The sequence below is a fragment of the Hypanus sabinus genome, chromosome 25, assembly GCF_030144855.1.
Source record: "Hypanus sabinus isolate sHypSab1 chromosome 25, sHypSab1.hap1, whole genome shotgun sequence".
NCBI lineage: Eukaryota > Metazoa > Chordata > Chondrichthyes > Myliobatiformes > Dasyatidae > Hypanus > Hypanus sabinus.
The window spans coordinates 32,569,863-32,597,225 of record NC_082730.1 but is presented as its reverse complement, the minus strand read 5'-3'; the positions used below and the strand labels follow the sequence as shown (position 1 = coordinate 32,597,225).

Sequence of the window (27,363 nt, the reverse complement as noted above, 5' to 3'; positions counted from 1 at the left end):
TATGGTAAAACTAAAATGAAAACTACTAATAAATGTCAAAAATAATGCTGAAATAAAAAAAGAGGGAAGCTACTGAGCCAGTTCGTAATTTTGCCAGCCATTCATTAAGGAACTGTCGTCAGCCTGCTCATAATTTCTTTGTCCACGTATGCTTCAGGTCAGTTGCTAGTTCGTTTGATGACTTACTGTGCTGCTGGACTCACTACTTGTCCACCGCTGGTTATAAATCCTGTTGAGCTGACAGGTCAGACACAACTTGTATCCAGTTACTTAGCTTTATATCAGTTACCGTTAAGTGCATTGAGTGCACCCCCGTTCAACGGAATTGAGTCACTAACCTTCATAAGAATGAAAAGTGAAGGACAAGACTACTGTTTCTTTTTCCTTATTTCAGTTTATGTTTATAATCCAAATTATTTCTTGATAATTTAATAAATTCTCAAATGATTTTTTTAAAATTTAAATTGATTTTAAATATATGATTTTTATCAAATATATGTCTGATACATTTTGAAACAGTTGAAAAAGTCTTTGGTAGTATGATCTATTGGAAGGCCAACAAGGTAGTCCAAGCAATGTGCCAACCAAGGCCTGTAACTGCTTATGAAATGCTATGCTTAGCATTGTTAAAGTAGAGAGGCCTTGAAGACATTGGAAACCATGTAAATACATAACGTATGAGTAACCATGAGACAGGTATACAGGTGTATATTTGAGGTAAGTTTTGAGTAGTGATTGGTGCCACTCTAAGGTAGGGGGTTCAACTCCCATCACTGTCTATAAGGAGTCTGTATGTTCTCCCTGTAATTGTGTAGGTTTCCTCTGGGTGCTCTAGTTTCCAGTTTCCTTGCACGTTCCAGAGATGAACAGTTGGGGGAAGTGAGCTGTGGGCATGTTACATTGACATCCAACACAATCCTCACTGATTTGATTTGATACAAGCAACAAACTTCTCTGTATATTTCAATGTATCTGTGAAAAATAAAGCCCATTTTTATTTTTAATATTTTTTCATCAGAAACCTACTTTAACAACTTTTGCTGTACATCCATCTGAAAATGATTAAGGATCTCGTATTATACAAATATTCTTAATAAATAATTTAGCTGCTGTCGTGCTATAATATAGACCTAAAACAATACAAAATGAAAAGACTTCTTTGGTGTTATAGCAAAACCACTTTTCCTAAACTTGCAATCAGAATTATCTCTCACTTTGATATTTATTTAGGTCTTTGCCATATCATCCAAACAGGCAAGTTACTTAGTGGCAGATTTTAGTCATGTTCCATCTATGAAGCATACAGTTTAATCATGTACATATATTGCATAGAGCAGTTTGAATTTACCAGGAGACCACTAAAAATTTGGGTGAAATATTAACAGCTTGCTTAAAAGTTGTTAATTTCTTAAAACTTAAAATGTTCAACTTATAGTATGGAGGAACTATTAAGGGATTTTTTGGACAGCGCTGGAAAATGAGTCACATGATTAATCTGTCAGTTAGAGTCACTATTGGACAGAGAACATCCATGTGATATCATCTTTGCCTTGATAATGGGAAAGGCTTTCGGATGGCAGGGAGATGAACATTTAACTAATTCTGGAATACAGGTCTTTCAAACCAAAGCCAGAATATTGAAACAATTACCTTTAATGTAATAGGTGCTCTTAGCCACTTCTGGATATCAAGTGGAGTGAATCCAACTGTCTAAAGACCAATTTTTCTTCCGGTGAGGATCATAAGAGGAAACAAAATCCCACCAACATCACAACTCCCAAATTTCACAAGATCATAAAACTTGGGAACAGAATTGGCCAACTCAACCCATTGGGTCTGTTCCATTATTCAATCATGGCAAATTTATTTTTCCTTTGACCCTCATTCTCCTGCCTTCTGTCCATTGCCTTTAATACCCCCACTAAACAAAACCTATCAAGCTCCAATTTAAATACACCCAATGACTTGGCCTCCATAGCTGTCTACAGCCATGAATTCCATCAGACTCACTAGCCTTTGGCTAAAGAAACTCCTCATCTCTGTTCAAAAGAAATATCCTTTTGAGGCTGTGCCCGTGAGTCGTAGGTTTGCCTACTATTGGAAATATCCTCTCTATGTTACTCTACTTCAGCTACAAAACATCTTTTCTTTTGGAGTTCTGTAAGCCAGTGATTTTTTTGGTTGTAAGAGTTACTTTGGAGCAACACTAAAGTACAGGCATAAGAAGCTACTATAAGTTACAAGAAAAATTAAATAAACAAATAGCGTACAGCAAAAGAGCGAAGTAGTGTTACCAGGCTGTTCAGAAATTTGATGATAGAGGGGAAGAAGCTGGTCCTAAAACATTAATTGTGGGTCTTGAGGCTCCTGTACCAATTCTCTCATTTTACTAACGAGAGGAGTGCATGTCCCGGATGGTGAGAGGCCCGAATGACGGATGCCACCTTCTTGAGGCACCACCTTTGGTAGATGTCCTCAATAGTGGAAAGCCTGTACCCTTAATGGAGGTGGCTGTGCCACAACTCTCTCAAGTCTCTTACGGTCTTTTGACTGGTGTCTCCATTCCAGATTTGACCAGTCAGAATGGTACTGCCGAAGGAATTTACTTGAGTCTTTAGTGACATATCAAATCTCCTCAAACTCCTAATGAAGTATATACTCAGTAGACACTTTATTAGGTACACCTGTACACATGCTCGTTAGTACAAGTATCTAATCTGCCAATCATCTGGCAGCAACTCAATGCATAACAATATGCAGACATGTCGCTGCTGGCATCCCTTTGTTACGTGGGGCCCAGAATAGAACTACTGAGATGTTGACAGCCAGAAATTTGAAACTACTCACCCTTTCCACTGATGTCCCTTCAATAAGGTTTAGTGAGTGTTCACTCAACTTCCACTTCCTGAAGTCCACAATCAATTCCTTGATCTTGCTGACATTGAGTGCAAGGTTATCATTGCGACACCACTTGAACAGCACCTATATGCCTCCTCATTTCTATCTGGGACTCTGCCAAGAGTGGAGTCATAGGCAAATTTATAGATGGTGTTTGAGCTTTGCCTAGCCATCAACTTCTACTTAATTTGCTTTACAACAACAACCGATTTTCTCAGCATGACATATGGATCCACATGTCACACAGAAACTCCAAGACAAATCATAGCACAAAGTATCCAAGCAAAAGGTGCCGCAGAGCCAATTTCATGACCAACACTCTGTTTTCATTAATTAATGAGTACCTGAAGAAAGAGATATGCCAAAAAATGTATAGACCATGGGTACAAAATGTTATGAGATTTGAAGACTAAGGAATTAAATTCAGAGCAAATGAAAAGCATTTCAGAGGAATAGCACAATTACTAACTCGACTTTGTCATGAGTAGCAATATTAACTAAGTCTGAATGTCTATCCAATAACCTTTTCTGTGATGCTTTATTGCTTAGAACTGAAATATGCAAAGAAAAATAATGAGCTATTTTATAGCTTTGTGATGTTATGTTACGTTTCCCACTGCCTACACAGCACAAGTGAAGTCAGCCTCAGCCATAGTTTCATCCAACCTACAATGACAGCACTCAATTTGCCAGAAAACTTCTCTTCCAAGGTTAGACCAAGCTGTTACCACTCCTGGATGCCTAGCTTATTTTTAAATAATATTGGTAATTGTCCAGTAGCTTAAAACAGAAAGTGCTACCTTGCACTTTGGATGTAAGTAAGCTTGCAGAAATGATTGTTGAATTTTATAATTCCACCAGCCTGATACTACAGAGTCTGATTGCTGCTTAGTCAGTGAAGCTAGAATGTAGCATTGCTGTCATTAAAGCACTAACATTGTCGTAAAATGGTTGCAAATTACAAATAGTTGTTAAAATGAATTATGAAAAGTTATCTGTAACATTTTTTATTTTATTTTCCCGTGTTTTTAATTAGCGCACCTACACAAAATAATTTCAAAGCAATCATTACATTTGAGTCTAAAGCTGATTTTTTAGAAACATAGAAAACCTACAGCAGAATACAAACCCTTCAGCCCATGAAGTTGTGCTGAACATGTCCCTACCTTAGAAATTACTAGGCTTACCTATAGCCCTTTATTTTTCTAAGCTCCATATACCTATCTAAAAGTCTCTTAAAAGACCCTATTGTATCTGCCTCCACCACCATTGCCAGCAGCCCATTCCACGCACTCACCACTCTCTGAGTAAAAAACTTACCCCTGACATCTCCTCTGTACCTACTCCCCAGCACCTTAAACCTGTGTCCTCTTGTGGCAACCATTTCAGCCCTGGGAAATAGCCTCTGACTATCCACACGATCAATGCCTCTCATCATCTTATACACCTCTATCAGGTCACCTCTCATCCTCCGTCGCTCCAAGGAGAAAAGGCCGAGTTCACTCAACCTATTCTCATAAGGCATGCTCCCCAATCCAAGCAACATCCTTGTAAATCTCCTCTGTGCCCTCTTTATGGCTTCCAAATCCTTCCTGTAGTGAGCCGACCAGAACTGAGCACAGTACTTCAAGTGGGGTCTGACCAGGGTCCTAGATAGCTGCAACATTACCTCTCAGCTCCTAAATTCAATTCCATGACTAATGAAGGTCAATACACCGTATGCCTTCTTAACCACAGAGTCAACCTGCGTAGCTGCTTTGAGCATCCTATGGACTCGTTATCCCAAGATCTCTCTAATCCTCCACACAGCCAAGAGTCTTAACATTAATACTATATTCTGCCATCACATTTGACCTACCAAAATGAATCATTTCACACTTATCTGAGTTGAACTCCATCTGCCACTTCTCAGCCTAGATTTGCATCCTATCAATGTCCCTCTGTAACCTCTGAGAACCCTCCACACTATCCACAACAACTCCAACATTTCTGTCATGAACAAACTTACTAACCCTTCCCTTAACTTCTTCATCCAGGTCATTTATAAAAATCATGAAGAGTAAGAGTTAGTATCTCTACTCCCTTTCTTGAATAAAGAAACAACATCCACAATCCTCCAAAACACCCATGTCCATTGATGATACAAAGATCATCGCCAGAGGTTCAGCAATCTCCTCCCTCGCCTCCAACTTGATGCTTTCCAAAAGCTCCAGCACATCCGCTTTCTTAATATCTACATGCTCAACCTTTTCAGTTTACTGCAAGTCATCACTACAGTCACCAAGATTCATTTCCATAATGAATACTGAAGTAAAGTATTCATGAAGTACCTCTGCTATTTCCTCCAGTTCCATACACATTTCCCCACAGTCACACTTGATAGGTCCTATTCTTTCACGTCTTATCCTCTTGCTCTTCACATAGTTGTAGAATGCCTTGGGGCTTTCCTTAATCCTGCCCGCCAAGGACTTCTCACAGCCCTGTCTGGCTCTCCTAATTTCCTTCTTAAACTCTTTCCTATTAGCCTGATAATCTTCTAGATCTCTAACATTACCTAGCTCTCTGAACCTTTTGTAAGCTTTTCTTTTCTTCTTGACTAGATTTATTACAGCCTTTGTACACCACGGTTCCTGTACCCTACCATAAATTCCCTATCTCATTGGAAGGTACCTATACAGAACTCCACAGAAATATCCCCTAAACATTTCTTCTGTACTTTTCCCTGAGAACATCTGTTTCCAATTTAAGCTTCCAATTTCCTGCCTGATAGCCTCATAATTCCCCTTACTCCAATTAAATGCTTTCCTCACTTGTCTGTTCCTACCTCTTTCCAAAGCTATTGTAAAGGAGATAGAATTATGATCACTATCTCCAAAATGCTCTCCTACTGAGAGATCTCACACCTGACCAGGTTCATTTCCCAATACCAGATCAAGTACATCCTCTCCTCTTGTAGCTACATATTGTATATACATATTGTGTCAAGAACCCTTCTTGAACACATCTAACAAGCTCCACCCCATCTAAACACCTTGCTCTAGGGAGATGCCAATCGATATTTGGGAAATTAAGATCTCCCAAGATGACAATTCTGTTATTATTACATCTTTCCAGTATCTGTTTCCCTATCTGCTCCTCGATATCCTTGTTACTATTCGGCGGCCTATAAGAGACTCCCAGTAAATTTATTGACCCCTTCCTTTTCCTAACCTCCACCACAGACTCCATACACAATACCTCCATGCCGTTCACTTTTCTGCAGCAGTGACACTATCTCTGATCAACAGTGCCATGTCCCCACCTCTTCTGCCTCCCTTCCTGTCCCTTCTGAAACATCTAAAACCTGGCACTTAAAGTAACCATTCCTGTCCCTGAGCCATCCAAGTCACTAAAATGGCCACTATATCATTTCTCCAAGTACTGATCCATGCTCTAAGCTCATCCGCTTTGTTCACAACACTCCTTGCGTTAAAATAGACGCACCTCAAACCTTCGGTCTAAGCGCATCACTTCTCTATCATCTATCTATCCTCCCTCTCGCACTGTCTACGTGAGCCAACCTCCTCTTCCACAGTCTCTTCAGTTCTGTTCCCAACCCCCAACAATTCTAGTCTAAACTCTCCCCAGCAGCCTTGGTAAACCTCCCTGCCAGGATATTGGTCCCCCTGGGATTCAAGTGCAACCCGTCCTTTTTGTACAGGTTACACCTTCCCCAAAAGAGGTCCCAATGATCCAGATTTCTGAATCCCTGCCCCCTGTTCCAATCCCTCAGCCACGCATTTATCCTAATCCTCATTCTATTCCCATTATCACTGTCGGGTGGCACAGGCAGTAGTCCTGAGATTAAGTCTGCTTTGCAGTCAAAGTTCAGCACTGGGTAACCAAACAAAAGGCAAAAAATGGGATGGAAATTAATATCCCCACACTCAATGCAAATTGATTACATGGTTTGTTATTCCACAGGAGTAATAACTTCAGTTTCATGTTACTGCTGTCATCAGCGAGGGACCAGGTTAACAGCAGGATATGGTGGAGCAGAATTAAATTAACTTGACAGCTTCTGTGGTTGTCAAAGATTCTTGATCAGGGAAGGCACAAAATAATGGCCGCTATTCTCTCATGCAAGCTTTTGCATGGAATCCTACAAAAGGTCACATATTCTAATTTAAGAATTTGACATCCATTATAACATTTGGTTTGGATAGCTCAAAATAGCACCCCATCAGTTTAGTATTAAGACATAAACTCATGAAAATTGGGAAGAGCTTGTGGAAACCAGAGAAATTTTGAGAAATCCAGGTGGTCAAAGGTTCCATACATGGAGCACCAGAGATCTAAATTTTACTGAGGCCTTCTAGTAAAGATATTTCCACAGAAGACACAATGATGTAATATCAAGGGATTACTTGTCCCCTTGAACTGAACACAATGTTACTATTTAATTTAGATAGTTGGCATCTTGGGTCAAGACCCGTCATCTTAATGCCGACTGTACATTTCCCTCCACAGATACCCTGACATGTTGAGTTCCCATAGTTCTTTGTGTGTTATTCCAGATTCTACCAGCTGTAGTCTCTTGTGTCTCTGTGTCTTATTATTCTTTCCTTTTTTTTGTGGAATTGCTAACATTTGTGTCAAATTTACTTAGCTGGATGTCAATTTGTTAATCATGTCAGAAATATACAAAGTAATCCAATATTAGATATAATAGGCTGGAATCATAAAATCATTCAACATAGAAATTAGTCCTTTTTGCCCGTCTTATCCATGGCAACGTTAATACCTATTTATGCCAATCCAATTTGCCTGTATCCTGATGAATCTCTACTGTTTTCTCTCTTTTGCTGCTACAGCTTTACTCTTGTGTGTAAGTTATCCTTTTCTAATGTATTCATTCTTCAGGACTTGGGTACTGCTGGCAAGTCATTTGCTTAAAACAGTCCTTGAGAAGGGATTGACCATCCACCTATTTGAGCTGCTGAGGGATTCTAATAAAAGTGATCACATAGTATTTCAGGGAGCTCCAGGATCTCCCCAATAGCCTTAGCAAACCTCTCCACCAGGATATTGGCTCTCTCTGGGATACAAATGCAACCCGTCCTTGTTGTATGGATCACACCCGCCCCAAAAGAGGTCCCAATGATACGGAAATCTGAATCCCTGCCCCCTGCTCCAATCCCTCAGCCACACATTTACCCTCCACCTCATTCTATTCCTATACTCACTGTCAAGTGCCACAGGCAGTAATCCTGAGATTACTACCTTTGTGGTCCTGCTTCTCAACTTCCTTCCTAACTCCCTGTAGTCTGCTTTCAGGACCTTCTCCCTTTTCCTACCTATGTCATTGGTATCAATATGTACCACAACCTCTGGCTGTTCTCCTTCCTACTTAGGAAATCTCCCATGATTCTCATAATATTGCCCTTTTGACATCAATTTTCTCTTTTGTTGTAATTTGTAGACCACATTTTTACTACTGTCTTGGGTCTGTATATAACTATCATCGGGTTCTTTTTATCCTTGCAATCCCTTAGCCCTACCCACAATGCTTCTACACCTTCCAATTCTATGTCACCTCTTTTCATGATTTGATTTCATTTTTTAATCACCAGAGCTATGCCATCCCTCTGCCGACCTGCTGATCCTTTTGATACAATGTATATTCTTGGATATTAAGTTTCCAGTTATCATCTTCTTTATCCATGATTCAGCGATGCCCCCACAATATCATACACGAACTTGTAACTATGCTACAAGTTCATCTATCTTATTCCATACACCAAGTCTCTGACTTGCTCTTGTATTAGCCATGAAACTGATAAATGAAGGCTCAAATCTTTGATACAAAATTCATTGTGTTAATAAAAATATAAAATAACCGAAGAAACTGGAAATCTGGAGTAACAATAGAACATTTTGGAACCAGGCAGGTAAATCACCATTTAGAAACTCACAGCACAGAAACATACCCTGCAGCCAATTGAGTTCATATCAATCAAGAATCCATTTCATTTGGTTCCATTTTATTATCCTACATTCCCATCAGCTCCTCACAAATTCCACCAGACACTTACACAATAGATATAATTTACCTAGTCTTTGGGATGTGGGAGGAAACTTGAGTATCTTTGGGAAATTAATGTGATCAAAAGCTCCATACAAGGAGTACCAGAGATCTGAACTGAACTCTGATGGGACTCTGAGGAAGCCAATTAATACCCCAACTCAACACAAAATGCTTCATCAGATTTGGGACAAAAGTATCTTATTTCTTTTTCTTTCTTTCTAAATCTTTTTATTATTATTAGTAATATGGACAGAATACAAATGATATATTGATAAAGAAATTACAAACATACAAATTCCATTACATATGAAAAAAACATACATAATAGTTACAATATAAATGAGTTTACCAAGACATAAACCATACAATATATGTATGAACATGGTAAGTCTAAATATTTCATAATATATGATATAAAAAAACAGAAAAAGGAAAGAAAAAAAATTAAAAAAATATATATGTATAATGCAAAACTAGCTAGTCTACTAATCTAATAACTAATAACTAATATAGAAGAAAAAGAAGCAAAAAAAAGAGAGAAAAAAAGGGGGCTGTTTATAATATCTCACAAGAATAAATATTCATCAATGCCGTCACTTCCGGTCCTCTCAACATACATAAGCTAAAAGCTGGGAAATCAAATGAACTTGGAACAGGGTCATATTACATCATAAGAAAATGTTGAATAAGTGGTCTCCATAGTATCTTATTTCAGTTTAGAGGTACAATGTGGATCAGGCCCTGCTGGTTCAACAAGCCTTTCTACCTAGCATTGGCTGAATCACAATGATAAATTATCCTACAAACGGAACAGTCACGGAGAAAACATAAACACTCCTTATAGATGGCACCAGAATTGAACACCGAACTCTGATACTCCGAGTTGCAATAGCATAGTGCTAACCATTATGTCACCATGGCCTCCAACTTTGCACATTATTTTTGTTTCTCCTTTTAAAGGCCCTGCTCAGCCTGCTGATTTTTCAGCAATTTTATTTTTATTTCATAAATAAAATGGATACACTAATCTGTTTAAGCTAATTTAACAGAAAACAATGATAATAAATATACTAATACCATCATTAAACTAATACACACTGGAGTTTTATACAAGCAAGCTGTATAAAATAACACTACACAGTTTTAGCTTAATGAATATGTGTACAGCCTCATTGGTATTAATCAGATGAGAACTCAAGTAACCTTGAATTCCAGCTTTGAATTCTGCTCCATGAACTTTGTAAGTCATTGCTATGTTCTAATTTAATTAAAAAATATGATTAAAATCACTGTTGCTTGTAAAAAAGCACTAGGTTTTTAATGATGCCAACCAAACCAATGTGGACACTGCAGTAGCATAGCAGTTAGTGCGACACTATTACAGCTCAGGATGTTGGAGTTTGGAGTTCAAATCTGGCATTGTCTGTAAGGAGTCCCCATGCATGGGTTTTCTACGGGTCCTCCAGTTTCCTCCCACAGTCCAAAGATGTACCAGCTAGTTGGTTAATTGGTCATTGCAAATTGTCCTGTGCTTAGGTTAAGGTTAATCAAGGGTTGGTGGGTGGTGCGGGTCGAAGGGCCGGAAAGACCTATTCTGCACTGCATCTTAGATCCATAAACGAGTGGATGTAAAGGCCATGGTAGTGGCAATTTGCAATTCAAATCCACAACCGTTATAATTGAATTTGTTCTTAAAGCTCCTATCTTACTGGACAATACATCATTCACTTCAGCTACTACAGTCATCATCTCAGAATCTCCTTGATCTACTTTGTCTTTCTCATCAATTTTCCCATGGGGCAGAAATTAAACTTACTTTAAAGATGAGCATATATTTATTCAGTGGAGTTAATTTTGACCTTAGGTAAACAGCAGTAAATCTGTAAACAACAACACACACAAAATGCTGGTAGAATCTGTAATGTTGAGTCACCACCCTGTTTTACAATTCATTTTTTTATTCTCATCCAGGTCAAAGACTATGGCATCTAGTAGCGGTGGAAAAACTGCATGGTCTGTTAACTTGATGTTCAATTGCATATTCCAGAACACAATAGATTTTGAAAAACAAAAATCACAAAGGACAAACTGCAACGCGTCCTTAATTGAAGCAGTATAATTTTGACAGGATTTGTTTTTTTTAACTTTGTGCATAATGCAAAAGTGCAGCTTAATTGTAATCTCTTGCTTTCTGAAACAGAACAAAGGAATGAAGAGGCAGCAGACAATTGGAGAATTATAAACCGTGCATTAGAAAAGGAGTCAGAGGAACCCAGCTCATTTGCATTCCACCAATTTTTTCTCCAATGTATTCCTCTGGGATTCCTCTTGTCTTAAATCTCACAAAATATCAAGATGGTTAAATTGTGCTGGTTTGCTTATATACATGCAATGTTGGCAATCAGTCCAAACAAATTTATAGTGACTTAAGAACAGCATCCAACAGATCTTGACTTACAGTGCTCAAGCAAATAACTAAGCTCAGCCATCATGGGAAAATTTGACTTTTCTACTTTGAATATTAACTGTTTCCATATCCTTTTTTTTGCAGGGTCCTGGGATCAGAGAGAATACATTGTTTGCTTGCATAAAAATAGGATTAGTGTGCAAAAGACATGCTTATTAATGAGAAAATTACATTGGAAATGTTTAAAATATTTTTGGAATTAACAAGCTTTGCATAAAAAAGCCTTTTAATACAAAGAAATCCATATAAGTAGACTTACTCTCTAATTTTCCCAGGGCTGATGTGATTCAATCTGCAGTAGCAAGGAATTTATACCACTGAAATGTTCACATTGAGATATTGAATGCTAACAATAGTATAACTTTATATTTCTCTGTCTCAGAACAGAGCATAAAAAGCCAACATTTAAATACAAACTTCCAAAGATATTGTCTAGTGAGAGAGAATTCTGTCTTCATGGTAAAATCCTTATGTTGTTCAAACTTTCGGTGATTTTGTGGAAAATGACTTTTTAAACCTTTGCTCTTGTTTTGTTCTGAAGTCATAATAAGAACTAAAAATAATAATAATCATAATCATAACAGAGTATTTCTGAGAGCTTTGCAGCAGCAATAAGTCAAACATTAGGCAAGTAATTGAAACTCAAAAATACTATAGATGCCGAAAATCAGAAACAAAAGCAGAATATGCTGAAACATTCAAATGGTTGGACGGATTCTGTGAAATGAGAAACAGAGTTAACCTTTCAGGTCAGAGAACAGTCCCTAGGATACTGAGGTAAGGCCTTTACCTCAAATGTTAACTCAGTTTCTCTTTTCACAGATACAGCCGGATGTACTGAGTACTTCAAACATTTGCTGGTTTTGTTTCATGATCCACAAAAACCTCCCTATTTTGAAGCAAACAAAGTAAACTTACTCATTAAATAAGCTATTTTAAAACAATGGAAAGGCAAGTTCTGCAGAAACTTTTACCATGTGAAAGATTATAAATATAAATAGCTTGGTTAAAATTGATCTAAGTTATTTACTAGTATAAGTTATAAGCACTGTGGTCTTCAGACATAAGAATGAAGGAAATCAGAAGGACCTTACTGCTGCCACCATGACCAGGTGCTGAGTGCAGAGGCAGAAAGTATCTCCTTGGCCATTGACAAAGTGGCATCTCTGCCAACCCAGAAAGTCCGTAGCCTTTGTCAAAGCTGGAGACCAAGCACAGCCTCAGCTCAGATCACCTCAGGCTTGCTCGGCACAGCATCTGACTGGCAACTGAAAGTTGATCTGGGCAAGGAATTAAAGTTCCCTGACTTCAACGCCTCATCTTCCCTGAGGCTTGACATGGTCATTCTGCCATAAACCTCGAAGCAGGTGGTCATAGCAGAACGACAGTTCCTTGGGAAGACTGGAGTGAAGACATGCTTGAGGTGAGAAAGCCAAATACCAGGAGCTAGTAGAACAGTGCCAGAGACAGGGGTGGAGGGCATGAGGCGAGCCTATAGAGGTGAGATGTAGAGGTTTTGCTGGCTGCTCGCTCTGCAGAACATACTGTCTCCTTATTAAGGGGGCTGCAAAGAAAAAAGCCATCAGGACTGTCACAGAGGCTGCTGTGCGAGCCTCTAGATGGCTATAGATCAAGAGGTGTGACTGGTAGACCAATACTTCTGGGTCATAACCCAGGGCCTGATCAACCCTGGCTGGGTTGACTGGGCTAGCAAGTCTGAAGCTGAAGGACCCGAAACACCTGATGACCCCGGGATACATCAACTGATGACATGTCTCAGACTATCCTTAAATGTGTTTCAGCATCCATTCAATTCCACTGTGGATGATAACTGAACCGCCCTTCATACATCTCAAAGTTTACAATCCGCTTTCTTAACATGATACTGAGAGACACATATTACATAATGGATATAAATACCTAAATCAACCCAACAGTAATGTTGCTCCAGCTTATTTTTATATAAATTTAGACTCTTCTTGTTCATTATTGGATGCGTGGAATTAAATGCCCTCTGTTATCTAAATATTGTTTAACTATTATTTTATTCATAAAGCTTTGGTAAATGTACTCATTAAAGGGAATTCTATCTTCTTGCCTGAGGTCACTTCATAACATGTCTTGAAATGATGCGTTTTCACAGATTTATTTTTATTTACTGTGCTCAAATGTTCAGGAGAAGCATGCTAGAGATGCAAGCAATTCAGAGTTAACAGTTTATTATTTTAATAACATTGAATTTACACTAAATTATCTTTTCATTTAATATGGCATAATGCAGCATATAATGATATATATGTGCTATGTTGGAGTTTAACCTATTAAATTAAGGCAAAGCAAATCAACAGGAAATGAATGCAAATTGGGTTCATGGACAAAATATTAATCTCATTGTCTTGTGTTTGTGAAAATCTGTTTAGCCTAGAAACATACATATAGAACAGTACAGCTCAGGGACAAGCCCTTTAGTCCACAATCTAATTATGCCTAGTTGCACTAATCACTTCTGTCTACGCCTGGTCCATTACCCCTCCATTCTCTGCATATCCAAGAGACTTCTTAAACACCATTTCTGTGTCTAAGTCCACAACCACCTCTGGCAATGTTTTCCAGGGACCTATCAATCTCTGTGTAAAAAGAAGACACTGGAACAGAATTAAGTCATTCAGCTCAGAGTCCTCTGCCATTCAATCACTTCTCCCTGACGACCTAAACACATCCCCTTTGGTATCAGATACTTGGACCATGGAAAAAATATATACCAGCGGTCTACTCCACCTTTGCTTCTCTTAAGATTATAAGCTATTGTCAGCTCTCCCTTCAGCTTCCAAAACTCAATAACAAACCACCCTGTTCTTTTTTAACATCTCTCTTTATAACACCAGCTCTCAATTGTATACAACATCCTGGTAAACATCTCTTTCACCACCTCTAAAGCCTCTGTATGCTTCCTATAATGCGGTGATCAGAATTGAATGCACATCTTAGAAAAATATCTATTGGATATTATCACTTTCCGAGCAGTAGTCAGGGAAATTTTGTGTCATTTTGGAAAGGTGTGTGAATTTAACACCAGAGCAGAGTTGATGCCGATCGATAAAGGTAAAACAATGACAAAAAATATAAAGCTTGCATTTATGTAGGACATTATACATAAAATCCAACATTTCCTAAAATGTTCAAACTCAATAAAATGCTTTCAAGTTGTTTGCTTGTTTAATTCAAGAGATAACGTAGACAAGTTGCACATATTCATATATAAATACTGGCCAGTTTCCAAGGAAAATTTTTCTGTTTAGGTCTACAGTATTATGTTCACCCAAGTGAGCAGGTGGAGTCTTTGTTTCAATAGAAACATTAAACAATAGGAGCAGTAAGCTATTCTGTCCTTACAGATGCTCCATATTCAAAATGATCCTGGATGATCATCTATCTAAATCAGGAGTTCTCAACCTTTTTTATATCATGGATTAATACCATTAAGCAGGGGGTCCCTAGATCTAAATACTACATTTTCACTATGCCCAAATGCCTTCATATCAAACAGTGCACCATATATTCAATCTTACTCAGAAGTGTTTGCATTTATTTAAAGCTCAAATTTTAGGACAGGGCCTTCAGTCCAAGCTGATCGGAACTGAGTGCACACCTGAGCTAGGCTAATCATATCTCACCACAAAATGGTAAAATATTTGTTCTGGGTAAACTTCAATATGGAAGGTTAACCTTCTACACGGGTTTTAAGAAGACACAAGAGTCTGCAGATGCTGGAATAGGAAACAACACACAAAAAACTGAAAGAACGTAGCAGGTCAAGGAAATGGACAAATGATGTCTCAGCCAAAAGTGCTTCCTTTTTCCTTCCATTGATGCTGCCCAACTCATTGATTTCCTGCACTACTTGGTGTGATTTATTTGAAGAAGACAGCATGAAAATTAAGGTAGTAAACATCAATGGACTTAAGCTAATGCTCTCTCTCTTACTTCTAGGATCCACACAAGATAATGGTTGTGGAAAAGGAATGTATTGATAAGAACATAATTTGTCATTTGATGGTTTATAAAAGCATTTCTGAATGATAGTTCTGATCAGACAGTTCTGCACCATGACCCAAAGCAATTGCCATACATGCAGCAGGAAAGGAAGAGATCCAACTTTCAGCTCCAACACACAATCATCAAACTATCAGTCAATGTCATTCACTCTAACAGTAAGGGAAGTAACAAACAAGCTCAGGCAGCCTTACCAATTCCAGTAAATAATGCAACACGAGGAGGAAGGTAACTGGATTAGCATCCAAAAATTATATTTTAATAAAAATTGACCGAGGAGCAAGAGTTACTGACTTTCAGTGGAGATTCTGGAAATAAAGAGAACTGAACTTGACAGAAACAAACAGAATTGGATAGATGTGTGAACCATAAGCAGTGCAAACAGAGAGTCATGGTGACTGCACCAGTTAAAGTTGGATGGAGAAAGTGGAGCAGGTAGAAAGACAAAGGAAATTGGAAATGACTGAGGGCATGGGGAAATGAGGCAGAATGAAGGATATGGGGAAATGGAGCGTATAGCAGGGGAAAGTGTGAAATTATGAAGGGACATGTGGAATGGGGACAGACAGAAGGACCTAGGGAACTAGAGTAGTTAGGGAATTGGATTAGATGGAAAGACATGAAGAACTGGAGCATACAGAGATACACTGAGAACCAGGCATGGAGAACTGTAATTATTAGGAAAGCACAGAGAACTTGAATGATGAGACAAGAGTGGGGAGCACAAGGAACATTGGTAGCTGGCGATGGAAGAGGAAAGCAAAGTCATGAGGGCAAAGTGAAGAACTGGATAAGGCATGGAAAGCTGAAGTTAGGAGAGGAGTACAAAGAACTATGGTTCTGATAGGCAAATGAAGAGAGTAGAATGGAAGGCAGACAGATATATGAAATTACTCAGAAAAATTCTTCAAAAATCAGCCAAATACCATTTTGCTCTCTATTCCGTTTAGTCTTTATTTTTATGATTTAATAAAGTGTAAAGGGAGTTTCTTCTTTTTCTTTGTTACTGCATATGTTAATCAAAATGGCTTCTTTGTTTTGTTAAAAGTAGGAATGCTTCTTTGTTGTGAGAGAGTGCTGGAAGCTTCTTTGGGTTAAAATTTACTGATAACGAGAATTGTATTCCTTTGTAAACCAATTGGGATTAATGTTGTTCTTTCTTCTGAGTCTGTAAGCTATTGTTGGCGGGCTTTAGGGCAGATCAGCGCGAGGGGTGAGAGAGTTGCTGTAAACTGGGCGAGCAACTGACCCCAAGCAGGGGTCCAAGGCCAGGAGGTACCCCGAGGAGAGGAGACGAAGATAGATGTGCTTGTTTGACCACTTCGGGTGGTCCTGAGCTGTGAGTCGAGGAGTTCGGAGGGGATCGAATGGTGGCCAGAAGACTTCAGTAATTGAGCTCCAATGGTTGTGCATGAAGTGGTTTGGACTTTGATAAGTTTGGTGCCTTTTCTTTATTTTTTTTCTTCATATATACTGTATCGGTATTAATCACTTAATAACCTTAATAAATTGTACTCATTTAATCGCATATGGTGTACTGTCTGTTTTTGGGTGAGGCAGGGACATCACACAGCATCCATACCCAGTTTGGCGGGGCCGAAGGCTGCTCCCCCTAGACGAGATCGAGCTGAGCGAGCCTGAGGCAACCCAGGGGGTTATAAAAGAAAATTGATTCCAAGAAATAATAGAGAGTTGCAGGAAAGAGCTTCAACTTACACAGGGTATCTGTCCAATTAGCCAAATATCACCTTACTGAGCTATTCATTTAATGACCTGGTGCAAAGAGTGATCCACTTCTTTTAGTTTCATAAAAATGCCAACTTCTCATAGCTGTGTGATGTATCTTTAGGATTCTGCAGACCTGGCAATAGCAGCTAAGGAACAAAACAGCATCATGTGAAAACACTAAATACCACATGAGGTAATCAGCAGATGTGGCAGCAAATCCATACGCAAAGGTCAGCTAAAAGAGAATCTGTAATCGCTAATGATAAAATTGAGTTGCTGATTGGTTGACACAAATAAATCAAAGAAGCTAAAACTCAGGAATCTAATTATTACTCACAAAGAAATATGTTGCAGGGTAAGAAGGTATTCCATGTCCTTTAATTAATCTTTCTTTCAAAAAGTAAAATATTTTTGATTTCCCTGCAATTATCGTTTATATTACTCTTTGATTTGGAGGATTAGTTGTCAAAGAGGAAGCAAAAATAGGGGACAGTGTCATCTTGTGAATTTCAATTCCTTTTGCAGTTTGATCCTGGTGCCCCTCAGGTCCAGAAATTTAAAATCCAAGGTGTTCAGCAATTATTATTTAATTACCAAGACAATGGTTTTCAGCATCTGGCACCTAAAGTTATTATGAAGTGCTCAGAAGTAATTACATTTCAAATGAATTCCTGCTTTCCATTTGCAACTTTCTATCACTTACCATCCACACAAGCTGGCTTGGCTCTTGTCGTACCAGCAATCTGTCCTCTCCTACAAGCACATCGTGCTGTTTGTCTGGCTATTGTTCTCCGTGGTTGACTGCTATCTCTGTCCAAGGTAACTATTTCACATGTACCCACAGCCAGCTGACCTAGAACAAAACAGACAACGTAGGAATCAATGTTTACCTCTCAGTTTACCCCTGAAGACTCAACATAAAATGACAAAACAGTCACTTTGGAGGAAGCTGGAGATGTATTGTTAATCAAGTTTAGAATTTCAGCTCACGGTTCCTCATTAGGAGCCTAACTGCAGTAAACCGGAATGTAACATTTCTTAAATTAATTCTGATAGGAATAGTGGCATGGACCTCCTATTGATTACAAAATACATGGATACCACCATGATCATCTCCTTTGTACTCAATATACTCTCCAATTAAACATAAATACACCCTATGATAGTCTAAAATCATTGAACTCATTAATAAACACATAGAACATTTAAATACCTGAAAGAAAATACTATTAGCTAACAAATTACTCCAATTGAAATTGACAAGCAGTGATCAGTTTTGGAATCACAAGGTGTAACTGTAGGTGTAGCTCTTCTCTCTATTAGAGTGGCACACAAGTGGTCAGGGAATTAATTACCATAATTATATATACACAATGGTTAGTTCCTGACTATATACACATATACAAACATTTTTTCAAAAAATTCAGGTAGGGCTTAAGGCTGACCTCTTGCATATAGAAATAACTAATCAGTGGATAATAAGGACAAGGCATCTTGAAAGATACTAATATTTTTTCTGACTCTTTAGTTAAACTCAGAATACAATGGTGTAAAATAATGGTCTCCTAACCTTGCTATAGCTCCCCCACCTCCACTTTCAAGGGAATCCAGAGAAGCCCCTGTTTGCTCAATCACAAAAGAACTCTCTTGGTGCCACTAAACAGAACATCCTCCTTTCATCAACAGATCTGTTATTTACGCTCCTACATCAATTTAATGTGACATGCCGCAAATCAGCAGCAAAATCAATTGCAAGAACATGCTGCCACTATCATTGGTGACAGCTTCCAACCATTTAAAGTCATTTTGTTTTGTTCAGATCATAGTCTTGATAAGACAGGTTGAAACTTCAACAGATACTTGATAAGTTTTTACTGCCTTTCAATGATCAATTTGGTGTCCTTGATTGATATTAGTGTTCCACCGACAAGACAAGATTGATATTAAAGTTTCACCTGTATTTGGAGAAGTACAGTCTACTCATGGATAGTCATGGATGACACCTGATCAGGGGTTTCAGCCCGAAACGTCGTCACTACCTCTTCCCATAGATGCTGTCTGGTCTGCTGAGTTCTGCCAGCATTTTGTGTTTTCATGGATAGTCAACATGGCTTTGTGAAGGAAAGATCGTGCCTCACAAGCCTGATTAAGTTTTTTGAGGAGATAACAAAATAAATTGATGAGGGTTGGGCAGTGGATGTGGTCTACATGGACTTTAGCAAAGCATTTGACAAGGTCCCTCATGAAAGACTCATCCAGAAAGTCATGAGGCATGGGATAAGTGGAACCTTGGCTGTTTGGATAAAAAATTGGCTTAAAGGAAGAAAGCAGAGGGCAGTTGTTGAAGGAAAGTATTCTGCCTGGAGGTCGGTGACTAGTGGAGTGCTGCAGGGATCTGATCTGGGACCCCTGCCTTTTGTGATTTTTATAAATGACTTGGATGTAGAGGTGGAAGGATAGGTGAGTAAATTTGCCGATGACACAAAGATTGGAGGAGTGGTGGATGGAGCAGTAGGTGGTCGAAGGTTACAAGAGGATATAGACAGGCTGCAGGGTTGGTCAGAAAAATGGCAGATGGAGTTCAATCCGGACAAGTGTGAGGTGATGCATTTTGGAAAGACAAACCAGAAAACTGAGTTCACGATTAATGGTCAGTTACTTAAGAACGTGGATGAACAAAGGGACCTTGGGGTTCAAATCCATACGTCCCTCAAGGTCGCTGCACAGGTTGATAGGGTAGTTAAGAAGGCCTATGGTTTGCTAGGCTTCATTAACAGGGGGATTGAGTTCAAGAGTAGAGAGGTCATGTTGCAACTCCAGAAACCTCACCTCATTATAGGAAGGATGTGGAAGCTATGGAGATGGTGCAGAGGAGATTTACCAGGATGGTGCCTGGATTGGAGAACAAGTCATAATGAAGCAAGGTTACCAGAGCTGGGATTTTTCTCTTTGGAGCATAGAAGAATGAGAGGGGACTTGATAGAGGTCTACAAGATTATGAGAGGCATAGATAGGATGGATAGTCGGTACCTGTTTCCCAGGGTACCAACAGCAAACACCAGAGGGCACAGGTACAAAATTAAGAGAGAGAAGTTTAGGAGAGACATCAGGGGTAAGTTTTTTTACACAGAGAGTTGTGAGTGCCTGGAATGACTTGCCAGGGATGGTGGTGGAGGTTAACACATTAGGGGTATTTAAGAGCCTCTTGGACAGGCACATGGATGAAAGAAAAATGGAGAGTTATGGGGTAGTGTGGGTTTAGTACTTTTTTTTAGGATTATGTGTGTTGGCACAACATGGAGGGCTGAAGGGCCTGTACTGTGCCGTAGTGTTCTATGGTTCTATGGTTCTAAGCTATCATGATGTTGGAGGTTAGAAGAATCTACAAGAAGATAATGATGATCTACTTAACAGTCAGCAATCAATTCTCATCAGTGGAGTCAGTATTTTTTCTTTTTAAGTAATCCTTCTATTTTAGACATTTCTGTCCTCAATGAACTACCAAGAGCTTAAAAACTAGGTTGGAATTACCAATAGGCTGCCAGAATGGGTTAAATAACTCTAATTGTAACTTCAACCAAGTGGGATTTTATTCCTGAATCAAGTCTAGTCCTTTGTAATGCACTTTGCAGCACAGTGTCATAAATTCACAGAGTTATACCAAACATAAATCAACTCTTTGGCTCATCATGTCCATGCCTACCTTCTAATCAATGCACACTGATCCCATCTGTCCACCTTAGGACCATGTCCTTCTCTGCCTAGCCTGTTTAAGTGTATCAAAATGCAGCAAAATGCAGTAATAATTCCACCACATCCTTGGGCAGCATGTTCCAGATATCAAGCATCTCTATATATGATAAACTTATCCTTCAAATCCCCTTTACATTTAATATCTCTCACCTTAAAACTATGTCCTTGTGCTTCTAATACTCTTATCATGGAAATGAAGTACATTCTGAATACCTATTCTTCACATAATCTTATACAGAATCATTGAATTACCCTTCTACCACCATTGCTTCAGTTAAGACGAACATAGTTTATCCAGTCTCTCCCCATAACTAATTTCTTCCCATTGAGATAACACTCTGGTCAATGTCCTCTGCATTGTCTACAACACAATCACATCTTCCTTATAGTTTGGCAACCAGAAATGCACTCAACATTCCAAATGAAACCTAACAATTGTTTTGTAAAGCTGCAACGTAATATTCCAACCCATATACCCTATTCCCTGACAAATGAAGGGAAGTTGCCACATGCCTTCTTCACCACTTCTTCATCCCCATTTTGATGTCAAGATGGTGCTGGCAAGCCATGGGGATGCATTGCGGGCAGCTTACAAAACTTCCAAAGACCCTTCTTCTGAACTGCTCTTACTGAAGCCTATAATTTCCCCATAAGTAACACACTTTCAAACCATCTTAATGAATTAGCAATTTCACAATCTTCTGAAGGACTCAGCAGATTTAACTTTCAAGCGTGCAGGTAAGGCACTTTTAAGATGGTACATCACCACAGCCACAAGAGCAGGAGGAGGAAGAGCTCCATACCAGACTGAAACCCTGGACAACAAAACTCCACCCAGCATCCTGCTAGCAAATGTACAGTCACTGAAGAACAAGATTGTGGACCTAAGGGCAAGATTTCTGTATGTAGGGAATGAGGAACTGCTGTGTTCCATGTTTCATGGAGACATGGCTCACCCTGGATATGCCAGATATGTCAAAAAGACATGGGGGCTTCTCTATAAACTGGATGGAAAGGACTGCTGATTTGGAGAAGATAAAAGATGGGGTCTATGTTTCATGATAAGCTATTTGTGGTGCTCAGATACAGTGGTCTCGTTGCTTTCTTGTTCTTCTGACCTGGAACATCTATCGGTTAAGTACCAACTGTTCTACTTACCAAGAGAGTTCTCCGTAATCCTGAATATTGTTACGCCTGCAGCCCCCTCCTTTGTGAGAATCGCAAGATCACTATTGATTTGGGTCAGGAGACCCAGGAAATGAGAGAGAGACGTGCGGAATGTCTTGTTTCCCCTGCGATATAAAGCTACGGGACACGGCCATTGTCTCTTGAAGACGAAACTTGTGTATTACAATACTGAGCTATGTGGAAGCCCTCAGGCAAAGTTGGCTGGTTGAGGGAGGGATTGCATCAACCCCAACCTGATTGACATCTGCTACCCTGTGAGTCAGGATAAAAGAGGGTCTGTGGGAACAGCCCCTCAGACGCACCAGAAGAAACGCTAGCGATCCCGTAATAGCGGAAGGCAGTGGAAAGAGACTACGTGCGTTCAGTTCCATTTGCCCAGAACTGGTGGCTTTTACCACGGAAAAACAGCTTTTAGCTAACAACGGGGAAACCAACTCCCAAAAGACTCGAAGGATTGGCTTCATCAAAGAACTGGGCAAGTTTAACCCGTCTCTCTCTTCAACCCAAAACGCTGCAGCTTGAGCGAACTAACAGTGACTTTTATATTTCCATCGGACAATACATTATCACCTAGACAACGATAGAGCTATTTCTTATTGATTATTATTATACCCGCGCTTTTAGATTTAGCATTGACGACGTATATTATCTGTATGTTTGCATTGATCTTATTTTTGTGCCCCTTTATCAATAAATACTTTTAAAAATAGTACCATCGGACTTCAATGGACCTCTCTATCTTTGCTGGTAAGTGACCCAGTTACGGGGTTTCGTAACAAAATTGGGGTTCTCGTCTCGAGATTTGACACCAAATTGGGAGGCCAGTGAATCGGGCTTGTAAGTCCAAAATTTGGATCTGGTTACACGGGTAGCCAGATGGGAAACCAGCAAAGATGGATGTGGGTGAATTTATAGAAAACCCGACTCTGGAGGCGCTAGAGGCAGCCACCAAATCAGCCTTGATAAATTTGGCGAAGGGGTTAAACCTCGCAGAGGTGAGGTTGTCAATGAAAAAGCGGGAGATGCGAAGGGCAATAACTCAGTATTATATCGGAAAGAATGTGTTTGCAGCGGAGGTATTGGAAAATATCCCTGAAAAGGTACCAGCTAGTGGGACTGCTCAGTTAGAGTTGGAGAAATTAAAGTTGGAACATGCAATTAAGTTAAAGCAGCTGGAGGAGCTGAGAAGGAAAATGAAAGAGCTGAGAGAGAAAAAGAGAGGGACCGTGCACTCCAGCTAAAGGAGTTAGAGGTGAAACGGGCACAGGAAAGAGCTGAGAAACAAAGAGAGCATGAACTTTGGTTAAAACAGTTGGTAGCAGCTGAGAAAGAGAAAGAAAGAGCTGAGAAGGAGAGAGAGTATGGGGAGGCAGAGAAACAGAGGAAACATGACTTGAAGATGGAGAAGTTATGGCAAGAGCCACGAGTTCAGGGGTCAGACCAAGAGCAGCGGTTCAATGTTAGTCGAGAGTTGAGGTTAGTACCTCTGTTCGAGAAGACGGATGTTGATAGTTATTTCTTGCTTTTTGAAAAGGTGGCAGTGAATCAGAAGTGGCCCAGAGATCAGTGGGTGGCGCTGTTACAAAGTGTGTTAAAAGGGAAGGCACAGCGGGCATATACGGCGTTGTCCATGGAGGAGGAGAGTTATGACAAAGTAAAGGCGGCCATTCGTCAGAGTTATGAGCTAGTACCTGAGGCGTATAGACAAAAGCTTAGAAATTTAAAGAAAGGGTGGAATCAGATGTATACTGAGTTTGCCTATGAGAAGGGGGTGCTCTTGGACCGTTGGTGCATAGCAGAGATAGTGGGGGAGGATTATTGGCGTCTCAGGGAGTTAATTCTGATTGAGGAATTTAAAGGTTGTGTTTCAGAGGATATCTGGATGTATTTGAATGAGAAGCCGAATAAGTCCATCTCAGAATTTGCTAGGTTCGCAGATGAATATGCCCTAACCCACAAGACAAAGTCTTCCTTGAATAAAGGTACCCAGAGAGACTGTGGGAACGATAGAGAAAGCCCACCGGCTCAGGCAGAGGTCCCGCCGGGAGCTAGTGGTAAGGTTGAGGGGGAAAGTCAGATGGCCAGAGATTTCCGGGCTTGACCTGTTTTAAGTGTGGAAAGAGGGGGCATATTGCATCTCGGTGCTTTGCTCCGAGGAAAGAGACAGGAAAAGGGAAAGCAGCAGTCCCTATTAGATGTGCTGTGGTAATCAGCAAATCGACAAGAGAGCCCCGGGTAGACAGAGTACAAGAAGGGTCTGAGACTTGTCTGTCACACGGAACCGTGTCTGTGAGGGAGGGAGACACACCAGTTCCAGTACGGATCTGAAGAGACACGGGGGCTGAACTATCATTGATCAGCAGTAAGGTACTCGATTTTGGTCGAAAAACGGGAATGGTAGCTGTGAAAGGAATAAGCAAAGGAACGGAAATGGTGCCCTTAAGGTCATTATGGATTGTGAGCTGGTGTCTGGACCCGTTGAAATATGGGTACGATCAGACGTCCCGAGAACTGACGCGGACATCCTTCTTGGTAACTATTTAGCAGGTGGTAAGGTTTGGACAGCAATGACGATGACAAGCCGGCCGGTGAGTGTTGCGGCCCCGCCCCTAGATTCCAAGATCTATCCCGCATGTACGATCACTCGCAGCATGTCAAGGGAGGCAGCTGGAAAAGGGAGCAGTTTAAATCCGGCCAGTTTCGATTTGGCTGAGACGTTTTTACCGAACCTGTACCACAAAGGTTTAGAGGGAGGTAAAACGAAGAGTAGTAAAGTGAAAGAGGGTAAAGGAGAGGAGGTAGACCTGCCCTTAGCGATGAGAAAAGTTTTAGAGGCAGAAGATAAAGATGAGAAACAGCTAGAGCTGTTAAAAGGTCCAGGGTTGGACCTGGATGATCTGTTTGGATTGGCAGAACTGTTTGAAGAAGTTGAAAATGTTAGAGGTGTTCCCAATTATGAAATGAGGGCAGTCCTAGATGAAAAGGGTGCCCTTACCTTGAAGAAGTCTGCTGGGTTGGCAGATGAGGTTGTTTCAGCCCGCGGGGTTGAGTTTACTCCGGAAGGGAGTTGCCCAGAGAGTAGCTGGGAGAAACAGGGGAATTTAGAATTTGGACCGGGTACGGGTATTGAAAGCCTGAAAGAGGCCAATGTCCCGTCTGAGTGTGTCCAAGATGGGGATGCACGTGGTACTGAACCTAGTAATGGAGCTCAGAAAAAGTCTAGGGTATTTGATTCCGTTGACAGGGAAGGACGTCCTTGTGAGTCAGATAGACGTGGTTCAGTGAAGAAAGGGTTAACCTTGGTAATAGTGGAAAGTGAGAGTACCCAGGTGTTTGTGCTCAAAGGTGTGTTAAAAGTTAATGCAGAGCTCAAAAGTGGGGAGATAAATATTATTATTGAAGGAAACGGGAAATATGTAGTTCCCAAATCGAATGAAGAACTTTTAAAACCTTGCGGATCGCTTACAGATTAAGTTGGGAGATGACGGGGGCCCCCCATGCTATTGTTATTCCAGAGTGTGGTGTGAAAAGGCAGAATTTGAAACGCTGCTTGAACAACTGTGGAGTTCGAACTGAAAACACATAGCCTGAAGGGTCCTGACGAGAGGGCTCGCCACCTATGTAAAATTAAAGAGTTGGGTGGAAATTCAGAAGATGGTCTAAGTTTGGGACACGGTGCTGATAAAATAACTCCATGAAAGAAGCGGGCGAGAGTTTATTTCGCCAGGGTACCCAAGCTCCCCCCATGGGAACTAACCGGAAAAGAGGCGACAGTTAATGGGGACGCCGTTTTTAAATAGCCAAAGCCGGTTGTACGGGATTTCGACAAAGCTTGTGAATAATAAAGACAACCCCATGGAAGCCTGCCTGTTAAGTTTGAAAACAACAGAAAGATTAGTATTTGCATGAACTTTTGTAGATATACGTAAGCTAAGATCACAACTCCTTACTTTTGTTTGCGGAAGGAAAGAAATAAAAATAGATGGTTATTAAATTGAAGTCTGATGCTACAAGACTTTAGTAAGGTACAAGATGTTAAGATATTAAAGGGAGAGACACTGTAATCGTTAACTGTTTAGATGCTGAATTGAATGTATAACTGTATTACTCTGTAGTAAAAAGGAGAAGCTTTTGTATTGTGTTAGATTCTACAATCCTGTAAGACTCTGTACTACTTCGTTTTAACCACTGGTGAAAACACGTTGAAAAAAGGGGGTGTTATCCCTGCAGCCCCCTCCTTTGTGAGAATCGCAAGATCACTGTTGGGTTGGGTCAGGGGACCCAGGAAATGAGAGAGAAACGTGTGGAATGTCTCATTTCCCCAGTGATATAAAGCTACGGGACACGGCCGTTGTCTCTTGAAGACGAAACTTGTGTATTACAATACTGTGCTATGTGGAAGCCCTCAGGCAAAATGGGCTGGTTGAGGGAGGGATTGCATCAACCCCAACCTGATTGACATCTGCGACCCTGTGAGTCAGGATAAAAGAAGGTCTGTGGGAACAGCCCCTCAGACGCACCAGAAGAAACGCTAGCGATCCTGTAATAGCGGAAGCCAGTGGGAGGAGGCCACGTGCATTCGGTTCCATTTGCCCGGAACTGGTGGCTTTTACCACGGAAAAATGGCTTTTAGCTAACAACGGGGAAACCAACTCCCAAAAGACTCAAAGGATTGGCATCATAAAAGAACTGGGCAAGTTTAACCCATCTCTCTCTCTCAAACCCAAAATGCTGCAGCTTGAGCGAACTAACAGTGACTGTTATATTTCCATCAGACAATACATTATCACCTAGACAACGATAGAGCTATTTCTTATTATTATTATACCCGCACTTTTAGATTTAGCTTTGTCGACGTATATTATCTGTATGTTTGCATTGATCTTATTTTTGTGCCCCTTTATCAATAAATACTTTTAAAAGTAGTACCATCAGACTTCAACGGACCTCTCTATCTTTGCTGGTAAGTGAACCAGTTACGGGGTTTTGTAACACTATAATTTACCTACCGCCAAAGACTGACATTAAACAGGCACTCAAGAGATTAAGTGTTGCCATCAGTAAACAAGAAACAGGCTAACCCGGCATGTTTCAGGCTTGAAGAAATCTCTACTCAATTACCATCAACATACAGTACTGTGCAAATGTCTTAGTCACCTTAGAGTGTTACACACACACACACACACCCCTCCTTTCATCATCTTGTACA

The 27,363-nt window shown here is 40.1% G+C and overlaps 1 protein-coding gene across 2 annotated transcripts in view; it reads right to left on the bottom strand.

Annotated features, from left to right (window-relative positions):
* LOC132381144 (chemokine-like protein TAFA-5) overlaps window positions 1–27,363 on the bottom strand; it is a 366,425-nt gene that overhangs the window by 228,683 nt on the left and 110,379 nt on the right. For both annotated transcript variants that reach the window (XM_059950417.1, XM_059950418.1), the window contains exon 2: window positions 17,917–18,066. In XM_059950417.1, the coding sequence (XP_059806400.1) occupies window positions 17,917–18,066 (150 nt within the window). The remainder of the gene's footprint in view (window positions 1–17,916; window positions 18,067–27,363) is intronic.